This window comes from Pongo pygmaeus, chromosome 20, assembly GCF_028885625.2.
Source record: "Pongo pygmaeus isolate AG05252 chromosome 20, NHGRI_mPonPyg2-v2.0_pri, whole genome shotgun sequence".
In the NCBI taxonomy this organism is placed as follows: Eukaryota; Metazoa; Chordata; class Mammalia; order Primates; family Hominidae; genus Pongo; species Pongo pygmaeus.
Window position 1 is genome coordinate 61,667,507 of NC_072393.2, and position 13,376 is coordinate 61,680,882.

At 55.2% G+C, this 13,376-nt stretch overlaps 1 protein-coding gene across 2 annotated transcripts in view; it reads left to right on the plus strand.

Annotated features, from left to right (window-relative positions):
- Nucleotides 1–13,298, plus strand: part of BRSK1 (BR serine/threonine kinase 1) — a 30,132-nt gene extending 16,834 nt beyond the window's left edge. For both annotated transcript variants that reach the window (XM_054463844.2, XM_054463845.2), the window contains 12 exons: nt 2,357–2,503; nt 2,981–3,012; nt 3,540–3,710; nt 4,154–4,251; nt 4,516–4,675; nt 4,899–4,959; nt 5,382–5,751; nt 6,154–6,202; nt 6,296–6,419; nt 7,088–7,286; nt 9,466–9,555; nt 12,714–13,298. In XM_054463844.2, coding sequence (XP_054319819.1) covers nt 2,357–2,503; nt 2,981–3,012; nt 3,540–3,710; nt 4,154–4,251; nt 4,516–4,675; nt 4,899–4,959; nt 5,382–5,751; nt 6,154–6,202; nt 6,296–6,419; nt 7,088–7,286; nt 9,466–9,555; nt 12,714–12,871 — 1,659 coding nt within the window. In that variant the 3' untranslated portion in view covers nt 12,872–13,298. The remainder of the gene's footprint in view (nt 1–2,356; nt 2,504–2,980; nt 3,013–3,539; nt 3,711–4,153; nt 4,252–4,515; nt 4,676–4,898; nt 4,960–5,381; nt 5,752–6,153; nt 6,203–6,295; nt 6,420–7,087; nt 7,287–9,465; nt 9,556–12,713) is intronic.
- Nucleotides 13,299–13,376: the final 78 nt, after the last annotated feature.

Consider the following 13,376-nt stretch of genomic DNA (forward strand, 5'->3'; position numbering starts at 1 on the left):
CTCAGTAAAAAAAGAAAAGTGTCTTTAAACAGAAACACATACAAACAAGGTTATGTAATGACTGGCTGACAAAAATGTGACGAGAGGGTCAAAGGAACCTTACTAACTATAGTTCCTCCAGTAGCCGTGACTCGTTCACTCATTGAGAGTTTGCAGTGACTTTATAGAACAGAACTCTCGAGAATAACAAGAATCAACTGTATTGTTGTTGTAATTTGGTTTTTTTTTTTTGGTTTTTTTTTTTTTTTTTGAGATGGAGACTTTCTCTGTCACCTAGGCTGGAGTGCAGTGGTGTGATCTTGGCTCACTGCAGCCTCCGCCTCCTGGGTTCAAGTAATTCTCCTGCCTCAGCCACCCGAGTAGCTGGGATTACAGGCGCCCGCCACTTTGCCCGGCTAAATTTTGTATTTTTAGTAGAGATGGGGTTTCACCATGTTGGCCAGGCTGGTGTCAAACTACTGATCTCAAGTGATCCTCCCCCCTTGGCCTCCCAAAGTGCTAGGATTACAGGTGTCAGCCACTGTGCCCAGCCTGTTGTTATAATATTTAATCCATACCGTACCCTTCCTGGCAGGATCATTATGTCTGTTTCACAGAGGAGAGGAAACTGAGGCTCTGTGCTTGAGCATCAGGCAACCAGAAGTCAAACCCAGGCTTCCATACCCTAAGATCGGCATTCAGAGGTGCCTTCTCTGTATCTCCGCATTCTCCGTCCACAGGCCTCAGATACCAGGGGCAACTGGGAGCTTGCAACACCCGGAAAAGCCCTCAAAGGCTCACACCGTCACCTCCCATGAGTCTTTGTCCATGGCGGGTCCCCTTGGCTCCCCTCCAACCCTTGCCCTGGTGATTGGAAGCATTCCCTCCCGCCCCATATGATATGTTCACTTGTTTGTTTCCTGTCCCCTCTGGAATGCAACTTCTCTGCTCATTCCACCACCTTTGCTGATGACTTCAGTGTGGAGTGTGTGTCAGGCAGTGTCCCAGGCCAACTCCAGGAGAGCAGGGATGTGATTTTGTTCCCTGCTTCATTGCTGGTGGCTACGTCAGAATGCAGGATGTGGTGGGGTCTGTGGTCAGTGCATCACAGCAGCCAGCGTGTAACAGTCCTGACTGTGGGCCCCGCACTGTCATGTACTAGGTCAGTTCATTCTGATGCAGTCTGTGAGGTGGGTGTTGTGATGACCCATTGCCATTTTCAGAGCAGTGACTTGCCTGAAGTCATGCAGGTATAAGCCCCAGAGCAAGGATTCAAAGCAAGGCAGGGGACCAGGCGTGGTGGCTCACACCTGTAATCCCAGCACTTTGGGAGGCTGAGGCGGGTGGATCACCTGAGGTCAGGAGTTCAAGACCAGCCTGGCCAATGTGGTAAAACCCCGTCTCTACTAAAAATACAAAAATTAGGCTGGGTGTGGTGGCTCACGCCTGTAATCCCAGCACTTTGGGAGGCTGAGGCAGGTGGATCACTTGAGGTTGGGCATTCGAGACCAGCCTGGCTAACATGGTGAAACCCCGTCTTTATTAAAAATACAAAAATTAGCCAGGCATAGTGGCATATGCCTGTAATCCCAGCTACTCGGGAGGTTGAGGCAGGAGGATCGCTTGAACCTGGGAGAGGCAGAGGTTGCAGTCAGCCAAGATCGCCTCATTGCACATCAGCCTGGGCGACAAGAGCAAAACTCCATCTCAAAAAAGAAAGAAAGAAAAGAAAAGGTGTCAGCAGGGCCCTCCTTCCTCTGGAGGCTCTAGGGAAGGATCCTTTCTTGCCTCTTCTAGCTTCTGGTGTCCTTGGTGTTCCTTCGGTTGCAGCTGTATCACTCCTATCTCTGCCTCCATCATCACATGACTGTTCTCTCTGTGTCTGCGTCCTCCTCTCCTCTTATAAGGACACCAGTCATTGATTTAGGGCTCAGCCTCATTCAGGTCTCTGCTCCCATTGCACCTCCTGGGAGAAGCCTCACTCAGTCGCTCGTCATTGTATAGCTATTTGTTTGGAGCTGTGCAAGGGCAGAGGCCTGTTTTGTTCACTGCTGGATCCCTGACCCGTAACGGATGCTCACCTTTTGTTGAATGAGTGAATGAGAGACAACCCTTCCGAAACTGCTGTGGGGGGAAAGCTGTCTAAAAGGAATAGCCTCCATGCTGCAATTCTAGCTTCGTAAGCGGGGTTCCAAGCTGCTCCTTGCCAAGTGCCTGCTCTGCCATGGACGAGCTAGGGGCCTTGGGCAAATTGCTGAGCCTCTCTGTGCCTCAGTTTCCCTGCCCATAAGGTGGAGATCACTGTAGTTCCCCATCTCCAGTGCTTGTGGTGAGGGTGAAATGTGCTAATGAGGGGTCCTGGTTATCTCTTGCCCAGGGGGCTCTGCCCTTTGATGACGACAACCTCCGCCAGCTGCTGGAGAAGGTGAAACGGGGCGTCTTCCACATGCCCCACTTCATTCCTCCAGACTGCCAGAGCCTCCTGAGGGGAATGATCGAAGTGGAGCCCGAAAAAAGGCTCAGTGTGAGCTGTGGGGAGACCGGCGGAGGGGGGAACAGTGGCTGATGAAGACAGAACCCCCTAGAAGAGTCATGGGGGTGGGTTTCCAGAACCTGCCCGTCAGTCCCCAGGGTGACTGGGATCGCCAACTGAGCCGCAACCCAAGGTCCAGCACAGCTGCCGCTCCAAACTGGGGAGGGGGCTACGCAAGACTGGAGCAGGGAGCCCCAGGCAGCGGGAGGGCGCAGGAGTAAGGAGACGAACAGGATGCCACTGCGCATGCGGCAAAGTAATGCGGCCGGTCCGGGGTACACGGAGACCGCGCGTGCGCGGGGCGATGCACTCAACCGCCACTAGAGGGCGACGTAATATGTCATCTTGCCCCCGGTGGGGTGGGCGGGGAGATGATCAGGGACCCCAAAACCACCCTAGCCTTTCATTGCGCCCCTACATGTGCGTACGACCTCACTTCTGCTTCTTTACGACTCACCACCCTCACAGCTGGAGCAAATTCAGAAGCATCCTTGGTACCTGTGAGTATGGGGTAACGACTCTTGGGTCCCTGGCGGAAGTAGGGGAGGGGCCAAAGCAGTAGAGGCAGCTGGGAGGGGTGGAATGCCAGGGTTCCTGAGAGGCAAAGGGCTAGGGACTCGGACTTATGGGTCCTGGGGGAAGAGGACACAGCTAGAGAAGGAGTCTAGGGGTCAGAGGCAGGAGGGCCTAAGCTAGGAGTCCAGGACTCCTGGGGTTGAGGGAAAAAGGGACTGGGGGCCTGGACTCCTGGATCCGAGGGAGGAGGGGCTGGGGGCCTGGACTCCTGGGTCTGAAGAAGGAGGGGCCGGGGGCCTAGACCCCTCGGTCGGAGGGAGAAGGGGCTGGAGGTCTGGACTCCTGGGTCTGAGATGGGGGGCGAGGTCTGGGGAATCTGGATTCCTGGGTATGAGAGAGAAGGGGCCGGGGCCTGGACTCTGGATTTTGGGGTCTGGGATCCTTGAGTCTAGAATGAAGAATGCTGAATCTCAGAAGCCTGGTTCCCAATAATGTTTCTCCACTTCCCCAGAGGCGGGAAACACGAGCCAGACCCGTGCCTGGAGCCAGCCCCAGGCCGCCGGGTAGCCATGCGGAGCCTACCATCCAACGGAGAGCTGGACCCCGACGTCCTAGAGAGCATGGCATCACTGGGCTGCTTCAGGGACCGCGAGAGGCTGCATCGCGAGCTGCGCAGTGAGGAGTAAGACCCCAAGACCCCTGCACCCGTGTACCCACGTGGGGCGAGCTGCAGCAGCTCCCTGCGCACATGCAGAGCGCCGGGCGAGGCACCCTGGCCTCTCATGAGGCATGGTTTGAAGCTCCCGCCTGGGAGTGATGGAACCAGCAGAGAAAACGGCCCAGAAACACGCCAAGAAAGTATTAATAGATGCTGCGACATAGTACTTACATATACATAGTACTTACAAATAGTACGTGCCTGGATGTTAGGTGTTACAGTGTTATTATAATTGAGTGAAACACAGCTGAGATGTACCCTAAACCAGAGAAACTGACCATACTGATGCCTGGAAAAAATGGAACCATGGGCAGAAATACAGGGAGCCGAGGAGACCTCCTCTGAGCATTGATTTCGGACCTCAGCCCTCTGCTACCTCTTTCCACCTTTCCCATCCCCTGCCTTAGGGAGAACCAAGAAAAGATGATATATTATCTGCTTTTGGATCGGAAGGAGCGGTATCCCAGCTGTGAGGACCAGGACCTGCCTCCCCGGAATGATGTTGGTGAGAAGGCAGGGCTAGGGGACCAGACACCTGGGTCTCGAGATGGGAAGAGGCTGGGCACCGGGACCCCAGATTCCCAAGGAAAGAAGGGGCTGCAGACTCTGAGCTTCCAGCTTTAGACTGCTTGACTTGCTCTTTGACATTTATCAAAACCCCTCTCCACTCTAGGCCTGTTTCCCCATCTGTGCAGTTTCCGAGGCAGTTGTAAGTGTGCACAGCTGGGTGAAACCATCTCTTGATTGGGTTGAAACTGTTGTCCCTCAGACCCACCCCGGAAGCGTGTGGATTCCCCCATGCTGAGCCGTCACGGGAAGCGGCGGCCAGAGCGGAAGTCCATGGAAGTCCTGAGCATCACTGATGCCGGGGGTGGTGGCTCCCCTGTACCCACCCGACGGGCCTTGGAGATGGCCCAGCACAGCCAGAGGTGGGAGCCCCTGTCCCTTCAGGAGGATCCACAATCCCTGGGTCTAGGAGTTCAAGATTCTAACCCCAGCTCTACCTCAAATGTGCTGTGTCCTTGGGACAATTCACCTCCCCTCTCTGGGCCTCATTTCCTCACCTGGAAGGACTGTAGAAGTGAGGGAACATCTGTGGTTTTTGAAACCCTCCCATCTGATTTTTTTTTTTTTAATCTATCCTGGAAACAGATCTCGTAGCGTCAGTGGAGCCTCCACGGGTCTGTCCTCCAGCCCTCTAAGCAGCCCAAGGGTAAGGCCAGGTCCCCAGTGGGATTTAAGAAGGAGAAAGGGGTGGAGACACGGAGCAAAGATTGAGTAGCAGAAACGACTGACTTGCTTCTTTGTCTCTGGAGGGCCAAAGACCCAAGGCCTCCAAAGTATTTTGGTCCATTGGCCATTTCTACCTCCTTAGGATTGCATGCCTGAAGAGATTTTACAAAAGTTAGTTGAGTGCCTGCTGTGTACTAGTCTCTGCATGGGCTGGGTTTTCAGCCCACAGCATGATAGAAAGTCTTTGCTATCCTTGCACTGGGGCCTGGGAAGGAGGGTAGTTGGACTACAAGTTCCAGCATGCACCGGGCCAGCGTCCGTGAGTGTGCGTATGAGTGGGGCTCCTAGAGCCTTCTGGGAGTTGTAGTCCGCCCGCTCATCTCAGTCTCCTGTCCTCTGCAGAGTCCGGTCTTTTCCTTTTCACCGGAGCCGGGGGCTGGAGATGAGGCTCGAGGCGGGGGCTCCCCGACTTCCAAAACGCAGACGCTGCCTTCTCGGGGCCCCAGGGGTGGGGGCGCCGGGGAGCAGCCCCCGCCCCCCAGTGCCCGCTCCACACCCCTGCCCGGCCCCCCAGGCTCCCCGCGCTCCTCTGGCGGGACCCCCTTGCACTCGCCTCTGCACACGCCCCGGGCCAGTCCCACCGGGACCCCGGGGACAACACCACCCCCCAGCCCCGGCGGTGGCGTCGGGGGAGCCGCCTGGAGGAGTCGTCTCAACTCCATCCGCAACAGCTTCCTGGGCTCCCCTCGCTTTCACCGGCGCAAGATGCAGGGTATGGAGGCATGAACTGCTGGGTCCTAATGTGGGGAGAAGGCTAGGGGCTAAAAATCTGGTCCCAGGGATGTCCGTCTGGTGTGTTTAGAGAGGAAGGGACTGGGGGCCTGGATTCCCACGTTCTAGAGAAGGGGGGGTTTGGAGGAGAGGTGCACCTGTTGGGGAGAGAGGTGGGGCCTCTAGCTCTGGAGGAGGACCCCGATTGAAGGGCACGCCCCTTTGGGGCTCTGGATCACCTCCCATTGGCCCGTGGTTTGTGAGCCCCGCCCAGGAGGGCTGGCTTGGCTGAGGCTGCAACCCAAGGCTCTGGATCTCTGGGAGGGGGCGAGTGCAGGCCTGTGTGCTGGCAACTGGGACGATGGACAGGTGTTGACCACGTTCTCTGCCTTCCCCCTACCAGTCCCTACCGCTGAGGAGATGTCCAGCTTGACGCCAGAGTCCTCCCCGGAGTGAGTCTAACAGGGAAGGAATGAGTGGGGATGCAGGGGATTCATGCCCTTGGCGCCTTCCTAACACTCCTCCAACCACCCCCTCCCACTCAGGCTGGCAAAACGCTCCTGGTTCGGGAACTTCATCTCCTTGGACAAAGAAGAACAAATATTCCTCGTGCTAAAGGACAAACCTCTCAGCAGCATCAAAGCAGACATCGTCCATGCCTTTCTGTCGGTGAGGGGCCTGGGTCCCCGTCGAGCCTGGCTCCCGCAGAACTACAAGTCCCAGCAGCCCTTGGGGCTAACCACTTTAGCATAGGCTTGGCTTCCTCCTGGGGCTCATGGGATTTGTAGTTTTATGGCCAGAGTTGGTTAGAAGTCTGTAGGCAGGAAAGATTTATCGTGGCCAGAGGCCTGGAATTGGGGAGATAGGATCCTGAATTGCAATGTCCTCAAGGATTGGTGAGTTCCCATTCCCCTACGGCGAGGTTTGAAACTAGCCGAAGAAACTTCCCAGGCAATGTTAAGGCTGCCCCTTTGCTGGTCTGTGGTTTTATGCCTAGGGGCTGATGGGACTTAGAGTTTCTGTGACAGATATGGCTATGGGAAGCATTTGTAAAGGGAACAAGCAGTGTTTCATGTGGTCTTGGAGTCTGAGGCTGTCACCTAGCTATCAGAGTCCTCATGACGTTAGGACTGGGTTGTCCAACCATTCCTCCCTTACTCACTGATAGGATAGAGAAAGCTACAAGTCCTTGCAGGCAGTGGGGCCTCACAATGCATTTCCTGTCCTTCTTTCCCTCCAGTGGCTCATGGGACTTGTAGTTCCTTGGCCAGAGCTGGTTGTGGGGCTGGGTATCCGTTCCCTGGGCTCACCCCTTCCTATGTTCCTACCTCGCTCAGATCCCCAGCCTGAGTCACAGCGTGCTGTCACAGACCAGCTTCAGGGCCGAGTACAAGGCCAGTGGCGGCCCCTCCGTCTTCCAAAAGCCCGTCCGCTTCCAGGTGGACATCAGCTCCTCTGAGGGTCCAGAGCCCTCCCCGCGACGGGACGGCAGCGGAGGTGGCGGCATCTACTCTGTCACCTTCACTCTCATCTCGGGTGAGTCTCTTGGCTAGGCTGCCTGCAGCCCAGTGCTGGGACTGTTCACCACAGCTGAGATAGTGTAGGGGCCCAGGAGTGCAGCAGCAGGAGGAGGAAATGGTGTTCAGCTGGTGCCGACTCTCTGTGCTCCTCCTCCCCACACAGACCCCCCCACAAGCCCATCCTCTATTTCCCCACTCTCATCAGCATTTCCCCAGCATTTACAGTGTAAATAATGAATGCATTATCTCCTTGAAGCTTCCAAGCAGCCTACTGAGGTGTTAGTAATCACCCATTTTACAGAGGAGAAAACTGAGTCATAGGGAGGTCAATGGACTTGGCCAGAGTTACACAATACCCTGTGGCAGAGCTGCAGCCCAACCCAGGCCTCCCAACTTCAGAGGAGAGAGCCCAGCTCTTCCTATTACTTTAAGATGCTAGAGCCAAAGGGTGAAGACACAGCACACTGCTGTCTAATATCAGTCTGCCCAGAGCAGACATCACCAAGGATGGCAGTGCTTATTCCTGCTAAGCTCAGTGGCAGCCTCAGGAACTTTAACTCCAGGCAGCCATGACCAGTCGAGACTTGGCACAAGAAAGGAAAGCCACTAAAATGCCTTGCTTCCAGTTCTGCTCTCTGCTTGGTTCCTCAGTCCTGATAGTGAGCGTTTGGATAGGGAGGGATCGCCGATCTCTTTGTCACCAATATTAATACGTCACAGGTGGGAGAGGGGCTTGCCCCAAGGATTTCTAAACCAAACAGCTATGGAACTGTGGGTGTTCGGTCACCAAAACCAATTATGACTCTTTATTTTTCTGTCCCCCTTAAAGACTAACATGCAGGCTGGGCGCAGTGGCTCACGCCTGTAATCCCAGCATTTTGGGAGGCTGAGGCGAGCAGGTCAGAAGTTCAAGACCAGCCTGGCCAACATAGTGAAACCCATCTCTACTAAAAATACCAAAATAAGCCTGGCATGGTGGTGGGCTCCTGTAATCGCAGCTACTCAGGAGGCTGAGGCAGGAGAATCGCTTGAACTCGGGAGGCAGAGGTTGCAGTGAGCCAAGATTGTGCCACTGCCCTCCAGTCCGAGCGACAGAGCGAGCCTCTGTCTCAAAAAAAAAAAAAAAAAAGGCTAATGTGCAGACCTTTCTCAATTGTAAGACTTTTTCTGAGGCCAGGCATGAGCTCACTCCTGTAATCCCAGCACTTTGGGAAGCCGAGGTGGGAGGAATGCTTGAGCCCAGGAGTTTGAGACCAGCCTGGGCAACATAATGGGACCTCATCTCTACAAAACAAACAAAAAAATTTATATATACACACACACACACACACACACACACACAAAAGCCAGGCACGGTGGCATGCACCTGTAGTCCCAGCTACTCCAGAGTCTGACGTGAGAGGATCACCTGATTCCAGGAGGTTGAGGCTGCAGTGAGCTGTGATCGCGCCACTGCACTCCAGCCTGAGTGACAGAATGAGACCTTGTCTCAAAAAAGAAAAAAAAGAAAAAAGAAAAAGAAAAGGCTTTCTCCGATTTCTTTTTTTTTTTTCTTTTCTTTTCTTTTTTTTTTTTTTTTTGTTGTTGTTTGGTTTTTTTTCAGACAGTCTTGCTCTGTCATCCAGGCTGGAGTGCAGTGGCACAATCTGGGCTCACTGCAAACTCTGCCTCCTGGGTTTGAGAGATTCTCTTGTCTCAGCCTCCCGAGTAGCTGGGATTACAGGCACGCGTCACCATGCCCAGCTAATTTTTGTATTTTTAGTAGAGACAGGGTTTCGCCATGTTGGCCTAGCTGGTCTCGAACTCGTGAGCAACCTCAAGTGATCTGTCCACATCGGCCTTCCAGAGTGTTGGGATTACAGGCATGAGCCACCGTGTCTGGCTCCAACTTATTCTTACATTTCTGGTCCTTCATGGCCTCCGCTAGAAACTAACAACAAGCAATAGTATCTATTTGAATAGAAACCAACACCTGTTATTTGAAGTTGAAGGTATGTGAGTTTGACTGTGATGCTTAAATAGCAGCACAGACCCATTTGCAAACTGTGGATTGATGTGGCCCCAGTGGAGCAGGGGAGATGGAGACGCAGTGGGGGTGTTGTGTGCTTGGTGGAGGGACTGGGTTCTGCAGGCTGGGACGGTCTTCCTGGTCCTGGACCCCCAGTCAGTGTTTTTCTGCCCGCCTGTCCCTCCAGGTCCCAGCCGTCGGTTCAAGCGAGTGGTGGAGACCATCCAGGCACAGCTCCTGAGTACTCATGACCAGCCCTCCGTGCAGGCCCTGGCAGGTGGGTGGCAGGGGCCGTGGGTGGCAGGGGCCGTGGGTGGCGGGGGCCGTGGGTGGCGGGGGCCGTGGGTGGCAGGGGCAGTGGGTGGCGGGCAGAGGTCCAGCATGAGCAGGTACTCTGGGGTTTGGTTTGCAGAGGACACCCAGCTGGTGGGCTCCTTCACCATTGTCATAGCTGAGGTCTTATCTGCAGAGTTGTGAGCAGGTTCCCCGAGAGGCTGGGGCCTGAGGAGGTTCTCCCTAGCAACCTGAGGACTGGCTCCCAGGAGTCCCTAAGAAGATGACAGGCTCTGTGTTGGGGGTCGTGGAACATCCTACCAACAGAGGTTCTGGACCTCTGTCCAGGAGGAGGGTGACCCACCGTCCTGGTTTGCTTGGGACTGAAGGGTGTTTCTGGGATGCAGGGCTTTGAGTCAAACCCAGGACAAATTGGCCACCGTCTTTGCAGGTCTCAGAAGTCACCTCACCTTGGGGCTAGGGCCTAATGGTCCCTAGCAACCAGAATTCTAAGCTGAGTTCATGGGAATGTGCAAGATCTTGCTCTGGGGAATCCAGCCTTCCCGGGCTCCCAGTCCTGGTCATCAAAGACTCAAATTCTCTAGCAATCAGGACAGCAGAGGGTTTGTTGCAAAGGTGTCTTAGTTCGTTCAGGCTACTATAAGAAAATACCATACACTTACAAATAACAGAAATTTATTGCTGGCAATTCTGGAGGCTGGGAAGTCCAAGATCAAGCTGCCAGCAGCGTTGGTGCCTGGTGAGAGCTGCTTCCTGGGTCACAGACAGCACGTTGGTGCTGTGTCTTCACATGGCAGAAGGGGCAAGGGAAGTCTCTGGGGCCCCTTTCCTAAGGACACTAATCCTATTCATGAAGGCCCCACCCTCATGACCTCATCACCTCCCAACATAACCTCCTAATACCATCACCTTGGGATTGGGTTTCGGCACATGAATTTGGGAGGATGCAGTGTTCAGTAGAGAGCATAACGGGCACTCGCCCAAGCAACCAGAGGTAGCCAGAATTCTCAAGGGAAGAGAGCGCCTGTCTTGGAAATCAGCCCTCATTCCTGAGACACGGGGTCACGGGGGACGCAGTGAAACAGGGTACTGGGCCCCATTGCAGGGCACGTGGACAGCCGTCTGCTCTGAGGGGAGTCGGGCAGCATCAGCCTCACAGGACCCATGCCCCTTCCTGGACCCCTGGACCCCTGGACCCCTGCTGAAAGGAAACAGGGCCCAGCGTTGAGGCCAGGGGCCAGGGCAGCTTTGGCCTTGTCCCCAGAAACTCTGAGTCCCAGGGTCAGGTCTTTTGCTCTGGAGCCATGGTTCTCAACTAGGGGAGCTGGTTTCACCCCGTGTTTGTTTCCTATGGCCGCCGTCAACAAATGACACAGCCTTGGTGGCTGAAACAACACAAGCGATTATTGTACAGTCCTGGAGGTCAGAAGTCCCACATGGTCTCCACAGGCTAACAGGGTGCCTGGAGGGCTGCGCTCCCTCCTGGAGGCTCTCGGGCGGAGTCTGTTCCCTTGTGTGTTCCAGTTCCTAGGCGCTCTGGTTAAGGCCCCTTCCTCCATCTTCAAAGCCAGTGATGCCATATATCCCTCTGACTGACCTTAGCTGGGAAAAGGTGACTCAGTGAGACCTGCACAGATACTCCAAGATAATCCCCTACCTCATGGTCTCTCACCTTCCCCACAGCACAGGATCTCTTCTCCTCCATCAAGAAACATAGTCACAAGTTCTCGGTATTTGCATGTGGACATCTTTGCAGGGGGCCGTTGTTCAGCCTAGCACAACCCCCTAGGGACATTTAGCAACGTCTGGAGACATTTTTCCTCCTCTCAACTGGGGAAAGCAGGGGGCTGCCAATGGCCTCCTGTAGGTGGAGACCAGAGATGCTGCAAAACACCCTACAATTCACACAACAGCCCCCCACGACAGCTGAGTCCCAAATGGCAGTCGTGCTGAGGTGCAGAATCCCTCTTTTCTGATGGTTGCTAGGGGCAACCGGAAAGCAAATTAGGTCCACTGGACCCCGTTGCCAAGGAAAGCTGGCCTCAGCAACCAGGGGTCTCAAAACGGGCACACCCTCGAAGATGTAGGACTAACAGGCACCCCGGGGGCTCAGCCACCTGTCTCATAAAGGAGAATGGAGTGGGGGGCCAGGCCTCCGAGTCACTGTGGTTGCTATGACAAGCCCCTCAGTTTTCTTTTGTTTGTTTGTTTTTGAGACAGAGTCTCGCTCTGTTGCCCAGGCTGGAGTGCAGTGGTGCAATCTCAGCTCACTGCAACTTCCATCTCCCAGGTTTCAAGCGATTCTCCCGCCTCAGCCTCTCGAGTAGCTGGGATCACAGGCACCTGCCACCGCACCCGGCTAATTTTTGTATTTTTAGTAGAGACGAGGTTTCACTATGTTGGCCAGACTGGTCTCAAACTCCTGACCTCAAGTGATCTGCCTGTCTTGGCCTCCCAAAGTGCTGGGATTACAGGCGTGAGCCACTGCGCCCAGCCCCCTCAGTTTCTCTTAAAAGAAAAACGAGGTCTCCGCCAGGGGACCTCAGGTAACATCCTAGGCCCCATAGAAATTGCTGGAGACCACCCAGCAACCAGTGTTTCCACCACAGTCCCCAAGAGGAAGTGGCCTCAGGACCCAGGAGAGAGTGACCTGAGTCAGGCTGGCCCAGCATGAGGGGCCTGAGACCCCCCCTCCCCACCAGTAGGCTCCCTTGAGCCCAGTTCCATGGAACATTTCTCCCCAACCACCAGAGAAGGAGAGAGCCAGGGGGGCCCTCTTGCTATGAAGGTTGAGCACTGTCCTGGCAGGCTGTTTCTTAGCGAACGGTGTCATAACCAGAATCTGAGAGTCTCCTAAAGTCAGGCCCGGCCCAGGTCTCCCTGGACTAACCTGGCCCCAGGGTTGCAGGGGGCATAGAGTGCAGCCCCTGTCCTAGGGGAGCCAGGCCTTGTCACTTGGGGTGCGTCCTCCGAGTAAACAATTCAAGGCCAGGTGGTGGACAGACTGGGCCTTATCGGGGATCGGAGCTGGAGCCTCGGGGTTACTGAGACCGACTGATGAGACTCTGCCCCCATCCCCTGATAATGGGAACCCCAACCCTGGGCTGTGGAACCCACGAAAAACCTCTTCCTCCCTTGCAGATGAGAAGAACGGGGCCCAGACCCGGCCTGCTGGTGCCCCACCCCGAAGCCTGCAGCCCCCACCTGGCCGCCCAGACCCAGAGCTGAGCAGCTCTCCCCGCCGAGGCCCCCCCAAGGACAAGAAGCTCCTGGCCACCAACGGGACTCCTCTGCCCTGACCCCAGGGGGCTGGGGAGGGAGGGGACCCCCCTCCACCCCCCTTCCCTGCCCCCAACTGTGAATCTGTAAATAAGGCCCAAGGAACATGTCGGGAGGGGGGTGGACACAAAAACCGGCCTTGCCCTGCAGGGATGGGGCTCCGCGGGCCGTGCCCAACTGGGGGTGGTTCTAGGGGAACAGGGGGCGGGGGAGCTGTTTCTATTTTATTTATTGATTAATTTATTATTTTATTTATTGATCAATCTCTCTGCGGGGTGGGGTGGGGGAGGGACGGGAGCTGGTTGGGGTGGCTTAGCAGATCCGGACAGGGCCCTCTGTCCCTGTGTCGTCCCCAACCCCCTCTTCCCGGGCCCCTCCTCCCCTGATCCTCCCCCCACAACCTTCTGTACGGATTTGCTCTCCGGAAGGAATTCTGGTTTCGCGTGATCCTGCCTGCGTCCGTGTCTCTGATTCCGCCGGCGGCAAAAAAAAAAAAAAAAAAAAAAAGATGATAATAATAAATAG